The sequence below is a fragment of the Meleagris gallopavo genome, chromosome 4, assembly GCF_000146605.3.
Source record: "Meleagris gallopavo isolate NT-WF06-2002-E0010 breed Aviagen turkey brand Nicholas breeding stock chromosome 4, Turkey_5.1, whole genome shotgun sequence".
Taxonomy (NCBI): Eukaryota; Metazoa; Chordata; class Aves; order Galliformes; family Phasianidae; genus Meleagris; species Meleagris gallopavo.
Window position 1 is genome coordinate 35,523,821 of NC_015014.2, and position 25,343 is coordinate 35,549,163.

The 25,343-nt window shown below is 37.6% G+C and overlaps 1 protein-coding gene across 2 annotated transcripts in view; it reads left to right on the top strand.

The window, feature by feature from the left end:
- NDST4 (N-deacetylase and N-sulfotransferase 4) overlaps window positions 1-25,343 on the top strand; it is a 105,893-nt gene that overhangs the window by 41,781 nt on the left and 38,769 nt on the right. For both annotated transcript variants that reach the window (XM_010709954.3, XM_003205731.4), the window contains exons 3-6: window positions 3,377-3,464; window positions 8,463-8,617; window positions 16,413-16,598; window positions 18,552-18,680. In XM_010709954.3, the coding sequence (XP_010708256.1) occupies window positions 3,377-3,464; window positions 8,463-8,617; window positions 16,413-16,598; window positions 18,552-18,680 (558 nt within the window). The remainder of the gene's footprint in view (window positions 1-3,376; window positions 3,465-8,462; window positions 8,618-16,412; window positions 16,599-18,551; window positions 18,681-25,343) is intronic.

Consider the following 25,343-nt stretch of genomic DNA (forward strand, 5'->3'; position numbering starts at 1 on the left):
TTTTCTTGGAAAACTATAATTATCTAGCACAGTTTACTTAACTGTTCAACAAAAAAGGAATGGTGAGCAAACAGCTTACAAACAGCCTTCCTCTACTTACAACTCTTTTAAGACTCAGTAATTGAAGGAAAATGAATAATCCTACTGAAGCTGGAGGAAAGACATACACTGGCAGATAGCATTTAAATACTATGGGCAGTGGAAATATTAAAAAAAAAAAAGAAAAACAACAAAAAACAAAAAACCTAGAGGTCATGATACAAAGTGAATGGGAGTGGCAACAGGGATGGGGACAGATGAGGCTCTGGGGAGTGAGGTCTGCCAAGGAGAGGCAGGGAGAGCACAGCAGGACCTGAGCAGAGTGTGAATAGCTGTATTCACACCTGGTGGCAGGTATGATTTCCAGCTGTTAAAATTCAATAGTCCTTCCTCATCCAGCAAAGTCCTTCCACGAGTGTGATTAGAATTAAATAAATACCTTCCGCCTATTTTGAAGGCCATGAGACCCAGAGAAACTTCTAGCACCAGATGGCAGGGACATGGAACTCCTCCAGGCTGCAACACCCAGGAGCTGGTGGGCAGCAAACCTGCTTGAACAACAGTCTTCCTTGTTTCAGCACTAAAAGCAGGGGTTTAATCACTCACAAGCATGCAAGTCATCAGCTCTTTTCTTGTCATGGTACAGTGTGCTGTTACAGTCTGTACCCTGTACGATATAAAGTTCTTATTATTTACTCTGCAAAATTACCAGTGAGGGCAGCGTAGGTCATTAGAAATTTTGTTCAAATATATATTCTGTGAAAGTAGAGAAAGTAGACCCTAATAACCCAGGGAGATGTTTTGGAATCAGAAGATTTTTCCCATCCTCTACAGAAAGTAAGCAGTGACAAAATGCATTAGGTTAACAGTATCCTCTTAGTATTAAAACAGAGTGAGGTCATGAAAATGAAATTTAGCCACATATCATTTCAGTTAATATGTGTATATGGAAATGGCAATAAAACCAAGTATTTGGGACCAAGACAAATCTAGTGACAGATTCGAGTGACAGATCTGCCCTTTAGACAGAGAAAAATGTTTGACACACTGCAGGTTACAGGATTTACATCTTAATCCTCACTCTGAAATTTTAATGAGACCTTACTGGGATGTAAAGCTTCTGCCTATCTTCCAGTTCTGTGATCTTACTGAAACATGAGTGTGAGGGAAATTAGAGAGAAAAAAATAAAGTCATATAATGACAGTTCTTTTGCATATCTTCTTGTACTATATGTAAAGAGATAATTTCTCAAGGTGCTCTTTCCTCAAAGGAAGATTGAATTGATTGTTCTCAGCCCATCAGTCTTTCTCAACATATATAAAATACTCTACATAGCTTGGGAAGTTATATTCTAACATATAACAACTCAGATTCTCTGCTTATGACTTTAACGAAGTCAGTTTAGTGACTTTTTTTTATCAACTGAGGATATTCCTCAATTTCCTAGAGATTAATGCCACTATTAGCTAAGATTAAACGTGTTGGTGAATATTTATATAGTACGTAGATAGAGCCCCAAAATATGTGAAGTTGTCACAGAAGTTAAACAATCAATTTATCAAATGTCTGCCAGTATAAGCTGGAAACCTATATGTATCTCAATACACAATGCTCAATCACATGATTTACTGCAATAAGATTGCTATATTTATTTCCTTTAGCAACATATCCACTAGGTGACTGCAATGGCTGATAACCACTGTTTGTTTTAAGTCTTCTTTAACATTCAATCAATGTTTCTGTTGGAACAAAAGTAAAATGAAGATGCACTTTCTGACAATCTTTTATATTACACTCCGAAGTGGCCTGGCACCTAAATAATGCCATTATTGATGGTGACTGTTAGCAAATGAAGCTTTAAAAAAGACTAGAGTTCCAACGTCCATAGCCTCTAAATATATATTGTAGTTAACATGAGATCCATACCTTTAGAAAGTTAATGTCCTACCAAAATAGCTGACAGCAGTTGACATCTCCTAACCCACTGCAACACAAAGGAGATATCAGAAATTGTGCTACCACAGATCTGTTTTGCTTGGCTCCCATCTGGATTAGGATTGCACAGGCCACCAATCTGCATTTCAGTTTCTTAAATCCATGATTCACCACTTATAAGGGACTAATTACACTTTGGGTACAAATAGTTCTTTCCTTTTTTTCTAATTTATACCAGTGAGTTGAACAAAATAGTGATGCTGTCTTCCTATAATGTAAAATGAACTTCCTAATGAACATATGAAATGTAATCTTCTGAAATTAAAGGAAACATTAGCTGGACTTTGGGCTGTGTGTAAACCATTGTGTTCACTTTGTCTTTGAACTTTACTAGAACATGAACATTCGATCAATAGAAATGTTATTAGTAGATGATGTGAAAAGTTCTAGAGACCCACATAATGGAGACATGGAAAATTGATGAAAATAGAGTTTATAACCCATTCAACAATGGCAAGACCAATAGGGAGATAAATCCACTATTCATCTCACATACGTAGCACATCCAGATTATGTGAGCTGCTGATTCAAAGCAGAAATCTGCGCAGCAAGGACTATCTTTAGAAGCAGCGCAGAGTTGATAACCTAACAATAGAGGTAGACAGCTCGTGCAGACAGAACCATTATCTTTTTCTGTGTTTGTTGGGAACATGCACATAAAAAAATGCACATTAGATAGATAACCAGGACTACACCTATTCTGTAAGCAATATACTTGTCCTCTCTTTCATTTAGATTGGTCTTATCCTTTTCATGGAGGAGAGATAAAATAAAAATGAATTTGATTTTGGTCATGAGAAAAATGGATGTTACTTCCACCATAGATCAAAATTTGACTTTCACAAATAATCCTGAATTAGGTAATTAAACACAATCAAATATGTTTCTGCAGGTAAGTAAACCTTAATGCCTCCACATCTGGATGGTAAGCAGTATTTCTAACCTTGGAGTTTAAGCACATTTTATTGAGCCTCATTAATAACTCCAAATGTGCGTTGCTTAGTGATTTATTGTACACTGACTCAATGACTAGATTCAAGTCCTGCCACAGACCATTGCAAATAATATATAGTATTTTGGTTTGCCATGTACTTCAGCACTTAGAAACTACTACTAGCATTGCTAGATCATCAAACTGATGGAGCAAATTAAGCTACCTGTAATAGTTTTAAAAAGAAAAAGAAAAAATAAATAAATAAATAACCTCAAAATAAAATGTAAAATATTTAACAGGATCTTCTTTGTTATATCTCCTCAGCTGGACACAATTTTTTTTAAATGAGGCATTCAAAAATTAATGCTCACTTTTCTAAATGCATGTTAATTTCTTATTTATTTCAGGCTTTACTAGAGACTCAAAATTTACTGCGCACTCAGGTTGCAAATTTTACCTTCAACCTTGGATTTTCAGGAAAATTTTACCATACAGGTAAGAAGGAACTTCATGTTCTCAGGTAGCTACAGATAAATAGGTGACAGGATTTTAAACCCAGCTTTAAACATGCCTTTTCTAAATTAAAGCACTTACTCAATAGAGGAGTGGGAAATATATGCTCCACCATTTTAGATCCAGGGTTTCATTCGCTATCCACTGGGGCAAGAATAGCCTATGGATAATGTTATTAGGAATACATAGATGTCATTGGTGCTTTTCTGAAAGATGTATGATAGTAAACCTTAGTGTCGTAAAAGGAGAAAAGGAGCTGCCAAGATCTCTGTAATTCTTCACAATGCAAGAGAGCAGAGAAGATATACTAAAGATTTACCAGTATGACAGATATGAAGAAACATATAAGACCAAAAACAAAAAAAGAAAACATATCTCATAACCTCTAAAGAGGCAGATGTACTTAAATGGGACACATAAGATTTTGTTACGACTAGAAGTTATTTATTTTCCCAGTCTGAAAACTGGGAGGGATGATGACGGTAGAATCATACAGTTCAGAAGTACATTATTTTTCCAAGAAAAGAGAAAACAAGATGAAAATAAATTACAATTGAAACCCTGTTACCTCTGTACTGCATGCAGGAACAAGTTGTATACCCACACCATGCTTCCATGGAAGATTAGGTGCTTTTACATTTTCTTCTTTTTATGACTCCTCTCCTTTGGTCCACTTCTCTGCTGCACAATGTCCCCTTCCCGCCTTTTTCTCCCTCCCTTCCCCTTCATCTTCTTCTCCCTAACGTAAAAAGACATATTTAGAGACTCACTGCAACAGAGACATAATACTGTCCTTCTTGTACTGCACCTTTCTCATCTTTCAAGACTCTAGAATCCTCAGCTGCCAATACATTCAGCCACATCTAACGCTTCTTGCCTGAGTGGCACTATGTAGGCTGGGAATCATTTAGAGGAGATGTGAAAGCATTGCAGCAGCAAAATGATGAGAGAACTTTAGAAGCAAGGAATGATACAGTCCTAGCTGTAACAGGTCACGAGGCAGCTGCGTAGTACAGCAAGAAGATGAAGATTCCCTGTCACAGTGTAAGTGCAGCAGTACTCTCCCTTTCATTGCCAGCATGTGAACATAATGCTAGCGAGCTCATCTACCTCTTATGTCTCTATTTCATCATCAATTAGAAGAGTAAAAAGGACCCTGGGAGATAAGGGGATGAGAAATCATTTGAAAGATAAGCAGAGAGAAGGAAACCAAAATTATTCATTGTGTACAGTTGGCACCACTGAAAGTCCAGGCTGTTTTCCCCTTATGTGGACACATAATGCTAGGCAACTGCTGCCCAGGAAACCTTACAGTCTAAAGAAATAAGCAGCAGAGTCTGAGAAAAATGAGATGTAGAGAGAGATGGAATTACTTGCCTGGAGTCATATAACAAGCTACTGGCAGATCTGTGATTAGGGAAGAACTTTGGAGACAAACCTTCAGTATTCTGCTCACTTCAGCTTGACCTGCCTGTATAGTTAGCTCTTCTGGAGATTAATTGGACATACACTTAATACAGCAAAATAAACAAAATAAACAAAATAGCCCAAGGCTCTGAGCAGCTCCGAAGCAGGATGCTGCTCCATTGTAATGAAGCTGGTATCAGACATTTTGGTATCCACCACACAGAAAGAAAATTCAAGGAGGAGAAGAGGTGGAAAAGAAGATAACTTATTACAAATATTATAAGATGAAGGCAGTGACTGGCAGAAAACATGAAGCTTTCCTACAAAATCACACTTAACCTGCCAAAGCACTTTTTCTGACAATCCCAATTGTCTCCATATGCTGTTACTATTTCTTAGTGAAGCCAGTTCCTACTAACCGACAGGTTTCATTTCCCAGCTGGTATAACACAGACCAATTTCTGATTCACTACTGCTGCCATAGCGAGAGAATATACATGCATGTTTGCCTGTCCTCCTAGGGATCCCAAGGTATACCAAAATAGCACAAAACTACTTAATGAGCTGAAGCATGCCATTGCCTCCATTAAGGCAATGCTGCCTGTACTCAGTGACGTATTCAAGTTTTTAAGTGAGCACTTCATTTACAGGTCAATGATAGCATTTGTCATATCAGTTTAGTGGAAAGATTCTAAAGTATCCTCTATGCAATATACGCTTTATTGACTCATAATAAATAAAACATGGGAAAGTATTATTTAATTACTGTAAATGTGGCTCATTTATCCCCAGAGGCTTTTAGTATCAGATATTCAATATGTTTTATTAGGTACCGAGATTGTTGTGCCTTATTGCCTTCTTTAATATGTGATTTTGCTTGCCTTTCCAGAACTAAGATCAGTTTAAACCTACAGGAGGGAGATGATCTTGGGAATGCGTTGGCATATTAAACAGTTAAGCATTTTCATTGAAAGATGCTGCTGACTTCTGTATGACAAATACAGATCCTATTTGGCTTGCCTGCATACCAGTACAATAACTGACACATCTTAACACCATCATTATTCCCTCCTGTAGCACAGGTATACTCTGCATTGTATTTGTGAAACTGATAGGGGGAAAAAAAAAAAAAGAAAAAAAAAAGAGTAAAGACTACTGGTTATGCAGTTTTAGCAAATATCTTCTTGTTTACACTATGGCAACAGAAATGAAAATATTCTCAGAATTTGCATTTGAATTTTCTAAGATTATTGATGGCAACTTCAAACATTGTTTCAATCTTGAGCTTGAGACCTCTAAGTTGCTGTAGGTTTAAAATGAAGGTTTATTTATTACATGCAATCTAACACCAAACTATTATCCACCTGTATAAAGTGCAGACTGTCTTTCAAAATAGATATATGTGCATCTTCTTGATTGTAGGTCTACTGCAGTTTTCAGATTTCAGACTAAAATGAAGATAGAAAGTCACACGGAGAATACGGATTACACAAGAATTGAAAACTTCCCAATTTCCTGTTTTGCTTTCAATTCTTCAAACAAGGCATTGGGCAAAAAATATTAAAAATATATAAGCACTTTGCAAATATTGCATTAAACTTTTGACTTTTTATAAATACCTCTATTTGATATTTCATAAAAATCAAACATTTTTTTTGTAGCCTATAAAGAAAATAGTCCTCCAAAAAGTGAAAACGTCACCAAGTGTTAAATTTCAAGCCTTTCTTTCTGTTCCAACTCTGACACTTTGTCTGTATAAGATGGGAAGTGTTATGCTTTATCTTGTTTGATCTTTGCTATGGTAAAATATATATATGTGCAAATTTTGATGAATTGTATCTAAATTTATAAACAAATCACTATAAAATGTGATATAAAGTAATCTAAACAATCATACTTTAATAAGGCAATAAACTATCATTTGGACTAAATCGTACATCAAATAATCACAGTTCTTTATTATATTTGCCCTTTTCTCTTGTTCCTGCTTTAAAACAAGAATGTCTATGTTAATTATCTCCCTTCTGATTGCATTTCCCTGGGAGGGTGCAAGTGAACAATATATTCCAAGAAACAAGAGAGTAATCATTAAAAAATGCACCATCCAGAAGTTTTGGATAATGGAGCAGACAGGGCAGCCATCGGTCCCTTTGTCTGAGGAAGAAGTTACCTAAAAACAAGGTTGTTTTCCTCTCTTCCAGAAGTGCTCCCATCAGCAGGAGCAACTTTATGCTTTCTTAGAACTTGCAGAGTGCTACAAAGGAGAATAAATTGATTCAGTGATGCTAGGCAAAAGTTTCAAATAAATGTTCCCTTTGTGTAGTAGCATTCTTCAAAACAGACCTGTAAAAGTGAAAAATAAAGAGGTGAAGTGCACGCACTGAGCAGCTATCTGTGTGTCCCTGCTTCATACCACAAAGGTAAACAGAGACATCCATGGAGCATTTTCTTTCAGTGATTTTTGTAAAAACTGAAAGGCCCAGAGAGAGAAAGCAATCCATGTTTGCACCAGTAGTCTGATTTGGACAATTATTTCTTTGACCGAAGATAAATAAAGGCATTTAAATTAAGATGATAAAGGAACAAGACAGGAAAGTGCAATAAACTGAATGTTGTTCAGTAATTTGAGGGTAAAGTTAGTGGAAACATAACTTTTCCTTCCTAGATTAAAAAAAAACACTGGAGACATATGTCTGCATACTGTGGAAGTAGCACTGTATCATTTCTTAGATAGGGGGGTTTGATTTTTTATAAGCATGCGTGCTTCTGCCTGATGCAGATATTCTTCACTAACATAGGAATTTTCATTCTTTTTACTTAGAGATTGAACGTGGCAAGAATAGAATATTGACCCATAGGAAAAAACACGTAGAACTCTTGTCATTAGTTTTGCGTTTGTCACATTTTTGAAACTTTTTCTCATTTTTTACCAGAAAGTACCAGATTTCACTTTGCTGAGGTTAATGAGGTAGCTGTAAAGAGCAAGTTTTAGCAAGACACTGGTTCACAGCACTCTGCAGTGCCACCAAGCCAGCCTCAGCTGTGCATTGTCAACCAGGACCAAAACAGGTGGATAGAATTCATAGAGTCATTAAGGTTGGAAAAAACCTCTGTGACCATCCATTCCAATGTCCACCTACCATCAATATTTCTAAACCATGTTCCTTAGTACCACATCTCCACATTTCTTGAACACTTTGAGCGATAGTGACTCAACCACCTCCATGGGCAGTCCATCCAATCTCCATCTTCACAGGGAGCCTGAACTTCTGAAAACCTCTAGTGTATTACATAGAACAGCAATTCACTCTTAAAACTTACACTGTGTTAGAACTACAGTAAACTAACATGGTGTTAGGAATAGAAAGAGAGCTATCACCCACGATATCTCATCTGATTCCTTCTGTGATATTTTAGAGACTGTTCATAGCACAGTGAGAAATCAGAGCCAGACACCAGGTTTTATAGCAGCCTCTATCTTGAAAACAAACAAGAAAACCCCCACCAAAGTAATTATGGACATTTTCTGTTTTACTTTTCTATTCTTTTTTTTCATTCTTCTATCTTTTGCAGGCACTGAGGAGGAAGATGAAGGTGATGACCTGCTGTTGAGGTCTGTGGATGAGTTTTGGTGGTTTCCCCATATGTGGAGTCACATGCAGCCTCATCTCTTCCACAATGAGTCGTCACTGGTGGAGCAGATGATCCTCAACAAAGAATTTGCACTAGTAAGTAAGAGTTACCAGATGGACCACCTTTGCATATAAATACACCAAGGAAAGTGTGGCTAGTTAGTTGTATTATACATATGTTTAAATAGGTATAAAAATGAGGTTGCAAGATTGGTTAACTCAGCCCTAAAAAAAAACAAAAAAACCACACACACTCTGACTCAAACTTGGGCTGACTTTTGCCTTTTTCTCCAGCACAGGCTTACTGGATAGGAAGCAGTCCATCGACCTTATCTTGCAAGACCACAGGGATCAGAAACAGGGAATTCTTGGCAGATGTCACTTGGCCTTTTGAGCTTAAGGAAGGGAATAATACACAGGTTATCAGCTCCTTGATGTCTGGTGCAAACAGCTTCAGAAGTGAGGGTGAAAGCTCCAGTCAACTTTGTGAAATGTTGTGCATGGTTTGTGAGAAATCTTGAAACTAATGAGGTAAATAAGTGAAGCTGTGGGACTTCAGAGTGCTTTTTTAGATGACCTGAAAATATGCTTTTTCACATAGCTAAGCTGTTAGTAATGCTTACAGATAACGTTTCCTTTTTGCTTTTTTCTGTTGTTAACTTACAAGAACCATCCTACTAGCATTGCCCAGAGCTCAGAGCACTTACACTCAGAGGTCAGTGGAAACCACTTAGAGTCCATTCAGGGTAATTCTACTAAGCAGCATCACAAAAAAAAAAGCTAAAGTACTGCAAATGCTCTCTTTAGAAAAGACACTTGTGTGGAATTTGTCAAGGCACAGAAATGCCAAGTAACCTGTGCCACTCAAAAGACCAGAGTAGCGCAGTGAAGCTTACTCTGCTGCTTAGGGAGCACAAAGTCCCTCACAGCTCAGAAAGAGCAGCCAGCAGCAGACCATGCTCCCCATCCCTCCATGAGCCAAGAGGCATCAAGAAGCCAAGCCAAGGCAGATGTCTTAACAAGCAGTTGGAAGCAATTTATTCCCTTGTTTATGAAAATATTTTCCTAACAATCTTTAAAGCAAATTCATTAAAAATGGCTTAACCGCTTACTCTTCTCTCTAGATAACCTCTCTCATCTGCTTCTTTGTAGGAAATCAGTGCAGAGGCATTTTGGATGACTTTTCTCTTCTACAACACAGTGTTACAGTGTCACTCCCGGCATGGCCTGTTCATGTCTTTTGTTTGACCTGGCCTAACTGCTGTAGAGGCCTAAGGAATCTATATATAGTTGAGATTTTAAATGCAAGAAGAATTTAAGTAATTCCTATCTCAAGTACACATTCATCTTCAAAACCTGCTGGAAAATTTTCCTAGTATTTTCAGGTAACATGATGTCTTTTAGATCAAATCACCTTCAGAAATAAAATCTATAATGCAGCTTGAAAACAGAGCTTGTAATAGAATGTTTGCAACTTCAGTTACAGAAAGATAAAGCCCATCTTCCTATCATCATTGAAGGGTAGAGACTCCTTTGGGTGCCTATAAATAAGAGGCTGATGTCAGGGAAAGGCTGCAGTTATTACAGCTTTATTTCCTGCTAGCATTTGGACAGGGGTAGTACCAACCTCTCAACCTTGAATCGATACGAGCTCTGCAATTTACTTATGAGAACATTTCTTTTCAAAAGGCTTCCTTTGAAGTCCACTCTGGGGTAGAAATTTGTCTTCCTGATATGACAGTTTTCCTGATATCTAACAGAGCTTCCAGCTATGACTCCAGAGTAGCCTTGTGCTCTTCTTTCTCATTCTCAGCCTCACGTCTTATTCAGGAAAGGAACTCCCTTTTCTACAACTGTACTTCTTTAAGTCTTTCAAAATGAAAGCGAGTCCTTTTTATTATTCTTTTACTTCACAGTGTGTTTCCAAATTTATATTATAGGTCCAGAACAGTAAACAGTAAATCTGCTTAGTGCTATAAATCTTATTTGTGCTCTATTATCTTTATTTAGCACCATACTCAGGAGAATACAGCTTGACGTTTATGCCATTTTCTCACACATTTCCTATTTATTGACCGTATCTGCCCACCTCCTGTTTTAACTGTAAGTAAAGACTTCGCCAGTTTGTGCAAGGAAAGTTGCAGTAATTATTCAGAAGTATGATCGCATTCATTCTTCACCTGATGCATTTCTTTGTTCATTTTTTAAACACGGTGAGAAGGAAATTAATTCTTCAAGATGGGAGAGCAAATAATTATATCAGAAAAGAGTAATCAAGGCTGCTTTAACATCCCAAAAAACACCACCACAACAAAAAAAAAAATCTCTTCATTAAGAACTATCAATTCCTCGGGGCATTTTCATTTTGGAAGAAACATCACACTGACTGGAAACCTGGACCTTTAAGGCTAGATCTAAATCCCTTCACAGTCTGCAGTTTCTTCGTGCAAGGGAGCGTGAGGCTCAGGAGTGGTGATGTTCACTGAGAGAAAACATTTCATAAAAGGAATGTTCTTCTCTGAGTGCTGTGGATTAAAGTCAAGCTTAACAAACATAAGCCAATTTATCTGAAACACAGTAATTCATGGATATTATCACATGGAGCTATAAATGTACACAAGCACAATTTTTATTGGCTCTTGCATTTACACAATGTATAATCTTTGGTTTGCAGAAGCTTGAGCATAAATACAGCCTGCTGGATACAGGCAAGAAATGCAAGTGTTACAGCAGCAGCTGGATAAAACACCTTGTGCTGTTCTACGCTGGTATGTCTGCACCTCAGCGTGAGGCTCTATAAATAGAGAGGTTACAATTGCAGCCTGCTTCAAACAGGTACATCACAAAATACTCGTAGAAATCAGATAGCTAAACAAATTTGTATAAATACAACTAATTGCTAATTAGGTGCGCAATTACCTTGATTTCAGTTAGATAAGTAAACCTCTGTGAATAAGTAAACCTCTGGGGCTTTATAAAATCAACAGTCTTTAAAGAATTCCCTTTGCCTGTAAACCGCTTGTGAATTAAAGAATACCACCTTTAATATGAGCACATCATTCCTCATTTCCGCAGTTCCACATCTACACGGTGAGAGGAAGCTGTTTTCTGACATCCATCATATATGCTGTTGCCCCACTGCCCTGGATTTATCATGAAGTGAAGGAAGTTCTGCTTAACAAAATCCCTGCCCACCCGTGCCTGAGCAACAGCCCCACAGCTGCCAGTGCCCATTGCCCCATCATTGCCGCACCTCTTCCCAAGCACTCACGGCATCCTCAGCCTCACACTCTAAGAGCAGGGCATAACAGCTATAGGAAACGAACGCCTGGTAGGATTCCATGCAGCCTTCCACCTTTCTGCTGTTTCAGAGGACATTTCTCTTGCATGGGGAGGAGAGCAAGCCCAAGCCCTGCACACTGCCACTGTTGATGCATCTAGTATGTTCACATTTCATTCTTTCCTCACTTTTCATAGACAAAGAGCAAAGTCCCTTTCTTTACATTTTGGTCTTTCTCTCTGTTTGTTACCCTTTAGGGAAGATTTATACCAGAAAGCTTAAACAAGCAGACACCAGAACTAGTGATTTTAACTTCAGTAAAGCAGGTTGCAGACTAACCATAACTCTGCTATTCTAACGTCTTATGTATATATGGATAGTACATTTCAAAGCTCAGCTAAAGGAAAATGATATTTATTTTGATTATTGATTTGTTTTGTCAATCATATTTTGTGGGTTGTTTTATTTTCTTCTTCTACCAGAGGATCCCCAAATCCTTTACAGACATTAATGGATTAAGCTTTGCAAACTGATAAAATCTCAGATATTATTCTTACGTCTTTATAGGCCAGACAACTAATACAGAGGTAAACAAATCATGTAAGCAGATGCCTCTGTTAGCCCATATTCCAAAAATAAAACAAACCAAGTTCTGCTGATTTTTACTGCCAAACTTTAATCATAAAATATTCTTCCTCTCCCTCTTGTATATCCTTATCTTGCAAAAACTAGGATATATTTAATCCAAAGCCTGTAGCTCTTTATTTTGTCCCTTCATTTATTTGCTCTCTAATTATTTTCTGCTCTCATTTGTGAACACATGCATCCAAAGTGTTGTAGAAAGAGGGCAAAAATTATCACAGGCTGTAAAAACATCACTATGATCTGATATGAAGTGAGATGCACCTATGCAAAACAAAACAATTTAGATCCTTTCTTGTATTGCTCCTTGGATTCAATTTCCTGATTATAAACTAGATTCACATTAGCACTTGTCTCTTAACAATAATTTCTTATTTGCTGAATCATTTTGTCTAGCTAGAGAATTTTTAAACAAGATTTAAAGTTTGGAATTGAACTAAAAGGATGAAGTATATATTCAGTAAAATTATCCAGAAATATCAAGAAGATTTTGTATCCAGGAAGGCTAGAATACCACATATTTTTATGATTGCTGACAAGTGGCTAATTCATTTATCAAATTAAAATTAAAAAAAAACACAAAAAACTTTACTAAGTATTAAACTTGCAAAGTAACATAATCTCATAGGAAATCTCATCCACCTGCAGAAATATTAGAAATATATCCCAGTACTAAAAGTATGTAAAGCTTATGTAAAACTCAACTTTGAAAGGTAACATCTCATGAAGTATCATATTTTCTCTATCACCTACTGTTGGACAAAGTCAAAACATTTTTTAAAACTTGCCTGAGGTTATATTAACTTCTTCACCAAAGAATTAGTTATATAAAGGTACTCTTGCAGTTCAATTGATTGTATGAGGAAATCCTCATACAGCAGACATAAGATTTGTTGAATTAAAGATCTGGGTTTTCTTATTCTCTCCCCAGTAATGGCCAGTATTATGCATTTCTGTAAAATAAATCAATCGTCATTTTTAAAAACCAGATTTACTGTTGTCATATAGCATAATTTTAGTCCTTATTGTGCTTTAACAAGTAAATGCAGTATTTGGTGCAATCAGGAGCTGAGTCTCTCTCTCAAACAACATCCTGCTAATATAAGTAGCCAATTTTCCTGTCACTATTTGTTTTGTTGTTGTTTTGTTTTTAAACTAAAATCTCCAGCATCTGCTCACAGAAGAAAACAGAACACAAACTTATGTTTTGAGAATACACCTACCCCTGGAAAGCAGCGCTAAGTCTCCATTACCTGTCTTTCTTTAGCAAACGTAGAATGAATATACATAGTACATGCGACATGATGAATACAGCTCATTTCTGTACAAATAGCAAGGTCAAAAGTCTTCACTTGCTTCAGCTTTTCAAACCACTCATAGAAGCACCCATCCTGCACATGGCTCTCGTAAGGTAGCTCTGAAGGTTGTGCAGATGAGCCAGGTTGCACTGGCAGGACTGAGCATTTCCAGTTCCTATTCTCAATTCCTGTCCCAGCTCAAGCATGCTCAAGAATGTAATACTGTTCTTCATAGTGCCAAAAAGGTCAAGAAATTTTCCAAACTATGCAAACACACGTACAAAGACTTGAATGTAGAAATAACCTTATGAAACCTAGTAGGAAATTGTTCCTTAGAGCAAAGAGTGTACTCATTAATGGCACCTCTCATTTTGCCTGACAGCTTGGAGCAAGTCCTTCTTGGATTCACATATTTGCTTCTCCTTTAGCACATTAATTCTCAACACCAAACTAAATTTGATAACAAAAATACGAAAAAGAAAACAAAATAAATCACTAAAATAGGACATCTAATGTTTAATTTACTCAAAATTTACTCCAAATTAAACATGGAACTGGTCACATCTAATTACGTCTTGCATATATCTTTTTAAAATCATATTGGGTGTCTGAGTGACATGTACTTAAATGATGAACTGTATAGTGTGCAGGTTTATTCAGAGGTTAATTATCTTTTTATATTGAGAACTTGCAAAGTGGTGTCTTACTTTATTTGTGAATGGTAGATTACCGTTTTGAGGTTCTGTTACTATAGCAATACCAGCTGCAAGTAGTAAGTAGATAAACAGGGTTTTGCATGTATTTATCCAGATACCTCCTTTCAGTCATATTCAGAGTAGCAGTCATTAGCTAGATCGAGATGCTTTCGCTTTACATTTTTATCTGTGAACTCCCTAGCAGGTTTTGGTGAAGTTTTATTATTGCACATTGTAATTCAGTACATCTGACTGTGAGCATCATAGACTGTTCAGACATTCTGTTAATAAATAGTGAGATTTTTGAAAAACCCTTAGACACAACCTATTCCTTCATTCATGTTCAGAGAAAAGAGTGACACTTCTAACTGTACTTCTATTCATCACTTCACCCTTAAACTGACTCATGACTTTCAGGTACATAACATTAACAACTGAAAGTCACACTTCTCTGTCAGTAAATTGCAAAAGCGTGTGTTTTGGCATCTCCCCACCTTCCCCAAGATCAGCAGGTAACCTAAGATATTTGCTAGTAAGAAACAGATAATTTTAAGTGGATGCATTAAAACGGTGTTTCTCAAGTGTTCCCCATTGGTTTAATTTAAATTTTTCATTGAACCAAAAGCTTTTCATTGCAAAGTACTTAAAGATGCCCTACAGAACCTGCCACTCCCAGAAGTAATTAACAGTTATTAGATAATATGGGGAAGATGAAGGACAAGCACACCATCTCAGATTTTAACCATTTTCATCTGTATCAATTATATATGAACAGAAAATAGCTGATGTGCAGCTCTCTCAGCACTCTCAGGGAGTGCTTTTATTGACACCTAGGGCAGAAGAGGAGAAAAGGTGAGGAACTGGGGCCATGGGCACTGTCCCACATCACATGGCACTGGGAGAAAAAGAAAGAGATGCAGTAAACACTCAGAGCATAGAAAAAGATCCCCTGGAGATCTCCCATGGGAGTTGAAAAGGACTTAGAAATTTAAGGGGTTGAAAATGAGTGTGAGGATAAGGAAGAAGAGGCAGAACATAACCTTTCTTCCTGGCAGTAGTTGGTGACAAAACGCCGGGTACATTTCTGTACATCACTCAGCCCAAAGCTAATCACTAAATCAAATCACATGCATTCTTAAAAACACCCCAGTCTACAGAAAATTTTAAGGGGCTCCATCAGATAATCCCATCAGATGAGTTTTTTCAGATAGACCACATGAAATCATGGATGCGATTAGTAGCAGAACAAAGGCAAGAGATCTTCAGGAGTAAAGGAATATGCTCTGCACATTAGTACACTTACACTCTAGCTCCTTAATTCTGTCTACCTGCATATAAACACCTCACTGTTCCATCAGGAGATACTTTCAATATAGCCTACAGATTATATCCATGAAAATGCACATAATTCCTTATAGGAACTGAATAAATATTTATGAGACAGAAAATGTGTCTTTCAGTTCAGATTTTTTGCTACTACCCTAATACTTTGGGAAACATAAGCATATTCAGAAGCTATAGGGGACATATGCCTATTTTTTTGTTTGTTTTGTATCAGCAAGACACCTTGCTATTATTCAAGTAATAGGAAAGAACAAGCCACAATTGTCACAGCAACAAGTTTTTCTGCTTATTGCTCTAATGCTATTTGATAATTTACAAGATTCTTTAAACAGAACCAAACAGAACATGTATTATAAAAGCATGCAACATCTAACGAACAGGCAGATAAACCTGTTCTCTACAACAGTAACACAGCGTAATCCAAGAAGATTATTTATCACTCTACAAACATCAAACTAATTCCAGCTCCCTCCACCTCTCCCCTGTTTTTAGCATGTGCTACATACAAATAGATACAAGGCTGTCCAAGGACAACAGCTTCTCCAAAGCTGTTATCCGCAGGAGAAAATCTTTGAAGAATTACGTGTTCTTTTTCTGCTCCTAAATATATCCTTCTCTCTGCTGTGTTGCAGGAGCATGGCATACCAACTGACATGGGGTACGCAGTGGCTCCACACCACTCTGGAGTCTACCCAGTCCACATCCAGCTGTATGAGGCCTGGAAGAAGGTCTGGCACATCCGAGTGACCAGCACAGAAGAATACCCACACCTGAAGCCTGCACGGTACAGACGGGGCTTCATCCACAATGGCATCATGGTACACTGCATTTCCATGCTTCATAGCAATATTACTTTAAGTGATTTAAAAGTCTGCTATTTTTACCAAATGTTTCAAGTTTTACAGCAATCATTAAAATTCTCTGTGATCAAGGATTTGTAAAGATGCCAAAAGAGTGCATTTGTTATGCAATTTTAAAAAGTCACACAAACTCAGGCAACTGTTAATGTAATCTTCAGAAACTAAGTGTATTTGTAACCCAATCTACTACCATCCATCAATCAAAATATAAATGCATATTTTTAAAATTCATTAAACTGCTTAAGACCTATGTTTCAAGGTCTGGTTCATCTCTGCGTATGAAAGGATTAGAAACTCAACACTAGAGAAAATGAACAGGTAGAAGTAATCTTCTCTGGCACTTCTCTAAGGCCAAGGTTTCTTTCTGAGCTGTGCTTCTGAATCTCCTAGACTGGACACATGCTTGACTCTTCTACACCCCACATTTGGGTAAGAAGGGAGAGGGTTCTTCACATGCATATTTCACCTGCTTGAAAGGCAGGAAATTGTGTAAAGTTTTTTGACCCATCCTCTCAGCCAGCAGCTTGGAGAAAAAAAATTTGAATGGACAAGACTGTGAGACTGAAACAGGCATCTGCAAAACTTATATCTGTATAACCTAGGTTAGGAATACATTTTTCAAAGCTGGGTCCTTAACCATAGAAAAGCCCTAACAGATGCAAATATTGCCTGCACATGTAAAATCTTTTTTAGGGGATCAACATTCTGACAAAAGAGACATAGAATCATAGAATCATTAAGGTTGAAAAAGACCTCTAAGATTATCCAGCCCAACCGTCCACCTACCACCAATACTGCCCACTAAACCATGTCCTTAAGTACCACTTCTCCACATTTCTTTAACACCTTCAGGGATGGTGACTCCACTGCTTCCCTATGCAGCCTGTTCCCAACCACCCTTATGGAGTAGTTTTTCCTAACATCCAACCTGAAACTCCCCAGCACAACTTGATGCCATTCCTTCAATATGTCTCAATCAAAACCAACAAGTTACTGCACGAAGTCCAATTATGATTGGCATAGACTTGAATTCAGCAACGCATTTACACATTAAAATGCTTCACTGATCTTAAGGTTTGTCTCTTAACTGAGTAGAAAAATGAAAGCACCGACTGTAGGGAAACAAAAGGCCTTCCCCAGGTGAATCGTGTCTCTGTATATGTTAGGCAGTATCTATAAACTCTGACATTTGTTGTCTTTACTCAGTGCACCAGAGCCCTTTGATTTTAACTAGTTAGCAATGTAACTAAAACATCTAATTTTCCAAGATCAGTCTACTTTCCACATCTGCTAGCTTGCAAGTTTCTGACATGCAGCCCCCTGATTAATGATGGTATGGAGGCCTGATCTCAGATCACTCTTACGTGTATGCTCCACCAGTCCTGGAAAGGTTTGACAGAGAGGAGAAGGGTTTCACTGTGATTTTCGGACACTATGTAATACACAATACGTTATGTTAAACTGAGGAAAATGTGAAACTCATTTGAGGTCCATAGTCTTGAATAACAACTCATTTCGGTGTCCCAGTAACGTTAATTACCTGCAATAGTGAAGATGGCCAGGAAACATTATTTATCCTTTAATAAACTAGCCTTGCCAAAGGAAGAAATATTTAGCTTTTTGTTTTCTTTCTCTTCCAAACACCAGGAAACAAGTCCTTAATTATTACTGGATAAGCTGGCTAAAGCAGTTTGCATGTGTGATGTAGCTTTGCATCTGGAAATCATATCTGCAGGAATTTGCTTATAGTGAGAGTGCAGAAGATACACTAGAGTCTATAAACACACTGGGTTACAGAATCGGAAAGGACTGCAGCTTTGTTCAAGCTGCTGGAAGTATTACAGTGAATATGTTAGAGTAAGTTTGCAGAAATAAGTTAATATTATAATGGTGCTGTCATTTTGTTCTCAGGTGCTCCCTCGACAGACCTGTGGCCTTTTCACTCATACTATTTTTTACAAGGAATATCCTGGGGGTCCTCAGGAGCTGGACAAAAGTATCCGAGGAGGTGAACTTTTCCTCACCATTCTCCTGAATCCTGTAGGTATCTTCTTTTGCTACTTTTGGACACACTGACTATTGGGACCGGGGGCGGGAAGAAGGGAAAGTATTAGTTTCCTTTGACCTACATTCCCACATTGGGAAATTAAAAAGAAGATTACTCGATTAGAGGGAATACACAGTTTAAGATGAACAAAGCAAAAACCAACCAGAAATTAGTAAAAATTATTCTGATTGTATGCAGCAAGTTGCTGGAAAATGTATTCCTGTCATTTTCAAGCTTTTTCTCACCCTGAAGCTGAGTCCTTGTAAGAGAAAAGGACATTACCACATCTAACCAATATTGAAAGAAAACAGCAAGGATAGAGAGAGCTGAGTGACCTTATTCCGCTTTCCTTTCTGTTTCCCCAATCATGGTTCTGCACACTCCTAAGAGAACTTGTTGGAAACTCCTGGGCTCGGGCTGATATCATTCTCTCATCACCACTTCTTATAAAAATAGGTCCTGCGTAGCTAAAAAAAAGTACCCTCAGGCACTATATAGCCTTCTAATGCCTACACATCACCTAGCAGTTATAGAAAAAAGATGAAATTGGATGAACATTACTAATGAGGCAAGTGCATACAGGTAAGAAAGTAATAATTTCACAAAATCCTTGCAGAATAGCACCAGGAACAGTATTATCCAAGAATATGTCATGTTCAGTTCTGTACTTTGTCAAAGTTTACACAAGCCATAACCCAATGCATATGTATGTAAATATATATGTGCACAAACAATCTACGTACATATGGTTTGATCACTAGCATCACATTCTTTAGGATGATTTGCATAGCTATTGACCAATTTTGTCTCTCAATAAAACAGTCTGAACTGTGCCATGCTAAAATGCATGTGCTCCTACAGTTAAGACAACACAACGTATGTAGGTACACAGATATGATTGTGCTTATCAAGGAAGAAAGCTATATGACTACAAGTGCTGCTTTTTGAAGTAAACAACAGTCTGGTGCAATTTGAGACAGTAGCTTAGAGGTTAGAGAAAGAAGGGCAAAAAAAACATACCAATTACTTTTTGCTGTTGTCCTCCTTTCCTCCTGTTCCACTCAAACAAGGTGTTCTACTCACAAGACAAATGACTTGTGTCTTAGTAGGTGGCCTAATTTTCAGTGGTTTTCAATTGTGGTACGCATTGACTTTTTTGTAGAGGTACAAAAAATTCAGTTGAAGCTAGTTCTCAAATCCAGGTCGCTTTTATTTAGAGACCTAAGTATAGAATTTGGTATTCTATAATTAGATGATTGTGTGTGTGAAAATTTTGGCTGGGGAGCTAAGTTGGTGCCTGAGTCAAAGCAATTCAGTGATCATAAAGAAAATGAACATGTCTATTAGGAACTTTCCTATATCATATGTGACAGCTACTTTAGAATACTAATTTGAAAATAGAAAGGCTGTTTTTTATCCTCTCTGACATGCTTTTCTCCCCATAGTTTATTTAGTTTAACCTGGCTTGGGATGCTGCTGAAATTTATTGTGAGTTTTCACATACTTGGATACTGTGCTATCTTTGACTTAACTGAATTTTTCCCCAGATTTAAACACGTGAGCACTCAGCAGCAGTGTATGCCCTCTTCCCAAGAGGAAGAAATGAGGACGTTCTCAGCATCCTTCTATCAATTGCCTATTCCACATCCAAGTTTTTGAGTATGCTCAAGCCACCCTGATTTCTTCAACATTTTTATCTTTTCCTTAAGTTACAAAATACTTCTTGCACCTTCCAATTTTCCTATAGTTTTCATGAAGTATTACTGAACAGGATGAAAGCAGATAGGCTTATTCCTACACTTATGATAGTCTCCTCAGTGTGTTCTTCTGGAATCTCTGAAGCTGCTTTTGAGCAGGACCAATCTCATAGGTGCTAGAGCATCTCCTTCCTTCTAGCAGGGGGCTTCCCCCAACTGGTCTTCACCCGTGAACAACCAAATCTCTCCCTAAAGGGGTTTACAGCCAAACAGGCACATTAAATGTCCCACTTGTTACACTGCACATAACAGAAAACTCAAGAAAAATAGTTCTACCCTTTGCTTATTAATGGTATGAGTTTTCAGAGGTGATGCAGCAGCAAAGGATGAGACTTTTCCTAGGGAGGTGGTACACAATGGCATGTGAAGCATTCCAGAATTAACTGTGCAACAGTGATGTTCACAACAGAGTTAAACAGACTTCTTCCAAAAAATAAAAAATAAGAAGGGGGAGGAGTAAGGTGTTATTTGTTTTTTTTTTCCCCTCAGTACTGGAGCTTGTTTTGACCAAATTATGTTACAATAACTTGCGATCACAATATATATCATTGGGTGGCATTTCAAAAGAACAGCTTTATATCTATACTGTTAATGTTTGATTTTTTCCCCCCTCTACTTTTATGATTTTCTATCTCTACCTCATCAAAACTGATATTTTATTGAGCTGAGCCACACAAATGAAATACTGACATGCTCTTCCCTAACTCTGAGTTAAGTATGAATCTACTCCAATATAGTGCTTATTCAGACAGGAAGAAATATAATTTAATCATGTGCGAGTTGAAGATATACCACAAAACTCCACCATCATTCAAGTCAGGTTGGTACACTACCCTGTGAAATATGTGCTGATGAGAATAAAAAAAATCCAGCCTTATCTCAGAAGGCTACTGATGTGAGTAGGAAGAAAGAATAAAATGAAATCAGCAACAGCTATGCATCCATTTTTTTAAAATATCAAATTTGGACAGCGCACAAATAAACAAATGGGGAGGTCTGACTTTATTCCAAGTAAGAAAAGGAGGTGTAGAGTTTTGGTGGTTAATTAGAAACACAATAGAGATCAGTATCCTAAAATCCATGGTATCTTCTGAAAAGGATCAAAAGAATGTCTCTTCCAAACTCGACTGAAAAAAGAAGTATGCTGCAAATGTGATTTATTCTCCAAACTTCCATAAGAATAGCAATGAGAGATTTCCCAGCATATAGCCTAGAAGATTTTCACACACCTATGTTCATTAACAAGTATGCTTTTTCAAAACATTTGGATATTAACCTATATGCATCTGGGGACTTTACCAAGAGCAGTATGGTATAAACCAGTGTGTGCTGTCTGAATGGATTATGGAAATGAACAACTGTCTGGAATGCAAAGACTCTTTAAAAAATCATATTTTTTTCCATCTTATTTAATGAAATGCCTAATGCATAGAAATAATTTCCATAAAATAAAATCCTAACCATAACACAGTATCCCCTGCCATGTAAGCTGCTTTACCTATCGCTATAGTTACTCCACTAGATTTTGTACCAAAAGTAACTGTACCATTGTTTATTTTTGAACTGTTGACATTGCTTTCATTTTTCTTTTAATCTAAAAGCAACAGATCAGACTTTTACTGGTGAGGAGAAAATTTACATATACAGAAACTAATAATTGCATCAGTTTTGGCTAGTATAGTTTCCAATTTCACGTTTGGATCCTGCTTCTGGTATCCCTCAAAGTACAAAGTACAAAGTATAGTAAGTGCCTATTTTCTCCTGGCTTCACTATCAGAGATAACTACACAGTTTCTTCCAAAACAAATCAGGTCCAGTTTGGAGCATGGTTTGTCCCAGGATTGACCCTGGAAGCCAGTCTGGACAAGAGTGTTTTGGCTCTTGCAGACCTCCAACACCACCCACGGCAAGCTTTGAATTCTCATGTTTTCTTCATGTCTTTATGCCCTTAAACATGCAATTTGTTACCTGGGCTATCCGTAAAACCAGTGCCCTAAAGCAATGATACAGCTTTAAGTCACTCCTTCAGGTACCCTGAGCTTAAAAAGCAGACATGCAAGCAACTATTGCATTTGAGTCACGTGTGTAGAAGTGACATCTGGCAGGAGCTATGCAGGCAGGAACTTCCCCCTCAAGTGGGCACAGAATAGTGGCACTCTGCCCATTTCATACCCACACCTATACAAGGCACTGCTGGCACCGGCGTCTGATAGGGCCTGGAAGCAACCAGGGCTGCTGGGGCTCTGTTGATGTGAAACCTCTTTTTGTTTGCCTTGTTGGAAAGGGCTATAGGTGAAATTGTTGCTTAGAAATAGATTAATAGCACCAGCAAAACAAGCAAAAAGGCGCTGTGCTGCACAGCCCCTTTCTCTTCACAGTATTAATTCATCACCCCACTAACTCAAGTTGCCCCTCGGCACCAAGCAGTACCACATTTATTCACCTGATGGAGAGGGCAAGAGTACAGCTGAAATCAGTTCATGTCCATTGTTACCCTGAGACAAGGCTTCCAGAAGTGAAAATCTATACTTTATTCTCCAGTAAACAGAATTATTACAGGTTTGCTTCACACAACTTAAGACTGTCTTTTTCACTCTGTTCTGAGTTTCAGGAATAATTGCAATCCCTTGATTAAAATCAGCATATCACCACCTTTTGCCAAGGAGTACAGCTATTTCTTTGTCTAAAATCAAACTAGAAGTCAGCTATTTCTGTTCTCCCAGCTTCCAAGCTTACCAAGTCAAGGGGAAAGAAACAAACCTGAGTATGTGTGAACAAGTGGTGGCATAAGCCATTCTGAGCAGACACATGCATGATGAGGGAATGAGGGATGTTTAGCATGAATAGCAGCCCAGGCTCAATGGAAGCCAGTGCTGATTGGTTTCAACAGGAGTGCTCAGTTTTCAAGCCCCGAATCACTGTCCATACATCCTCTCTGCAATGATACCCATATGGCCATCATAACATCCACTAGTAGTCTAAGGAAGCAGGTTTCCGCCTCATTTCCCCCCCTCCCACCCTGAACAAGTGCGAGTACAAACACTACTTAAATAATCAAATTCTGATTAAATACTTTTTCAATTAGTTTGATTACTGAAGCACATTTCAAATTTAATTAAACGTGAGGTAGCAAATTTACAAAATAGGAATAATGTAACATAGGAAACTTTTATAGAAGGGAGAGGGTGGAAGATAATTAAGTTCTTGTTTGAGGTAAAGAAAATACATTTACATTTTGGAAAGGAAAGGAACTGGGCATCTGCTCTCCTTTCCTGATATTCAAGCACCTCCAGTGAAGGCTACTGGAAAATCCTCTATTTTTCTCTCCTGAATCTTGAGAAACACGGGGGAATCCAGAAACCCTGATCATTACCCAAAATGAAGCAATTTCAGCAAATGTATAACAAATATATATTAAGCTCATATACCAAAAATGTTTGCACTTTTGTAAAAAAATGCATCAAAAAGTAGTTAAATTAGAAAATGCCCAAGTGACATTGCATTAGGGTAGTTTCTTGAGAAACTGTCAACAGGATCTTATGATGGATTTTTAAAATGGTTTCTACTGAATACTCTGTGGCTCAGATATATATTTTCACTCTCTAATTTATGAATCCTAGGGATGAGTCACGTCTGGCAGAGATGATTTAGTGGTATGCACAGGAGGGATAAATTCCACCAACAGACAGAAATCAAACCAACTTTCCTTTGAGTTTTAATGAAGGCTATAAGAATACCAGCCAGACCTTTCCAGGACCCAGCTAATGCAGAAGGCTGCTTGAGTCTAGAGTTTGGGGTACTTATTCTTTGCATAAACACTTCAAAGCAAAGCTCATTAAAGGTAGCAGGAAAAGTCTCAGTGAATAGATTGGGTTTGAAATAAATCTACATAGGGCAACTCTTTCAAAAGGTTTCCATCTAGCTCCCCTCTGAACAGTTTCATTCATTTGAAGGCTTTAAAACAGTAACAAGGAGCTTCAGATGTATTTAAAAATTAGAAACACACATACAATTTGGGATTGAAAATGGGACTTTACTGCAGCTATTAAGAATTTTCTGTTACTGTTCCATATAAAAAAAAAAGCAATGAAAAATTCAAATAGGATATTTTATCTCCTTTTCTAGACTAAAGCTAGCAGTTCAATCAGTGCTATGTTATTATCATTAATGCTGTTTGTTTGACAATGCTACTGTGATTTGACAGTGACATCAAAAATCAGTTAACCACAAAATTCTAATTAGGACACAGGCAGTGTCAGCATTTTCATGCCAGCACTGAGAAAACAGCAAAACCACCATAATCAAATAGAAATAAGCAAGGGAAGAAAAAGAAAACACATCAATTGGTCAAAAATACAACATTTTGTAAAAACTTTTGTACCTAGTCTTATTTTGATAGCAAAATTAAAACTTTCCTCCTAGGAATTACAGTTCTTATCTCTGCACTATGATAGCACACATGCCTGTATTAGTTGCACCTAGAACACAAAATAGACATAAGTTGCTAATCAAGACACTTTCAACTGAAGAATTACCCACTAGAGTGCATTCCTGCATTGCCTGGCAGCTTCCTTCCCAGCAATGAAAGCTTATTTCTGGTCATTTCTGATCTCATGCAAGCTTTCCACATGAGAACACCCACGTCCTTTGGAGGGTGTGCGTCCCACAGAGAACACACAGCCAGCATTAGCTGGCAACATGCAAACACAGCATCTCAAGTCATAGAGCATCAGAACCATTAGGAAATGCTTGTTTCAGCCTACTTGTTCTGATTTTTCTTTAGAGCACTAGACAAGAGAAATACCACAGCCTTAACATCTGAATCTAACACTACCCATCTACTTGACATCATAGAAAATTATCTGGACTCAACCTTGTAGAAACCTGATCCTTTGCAAA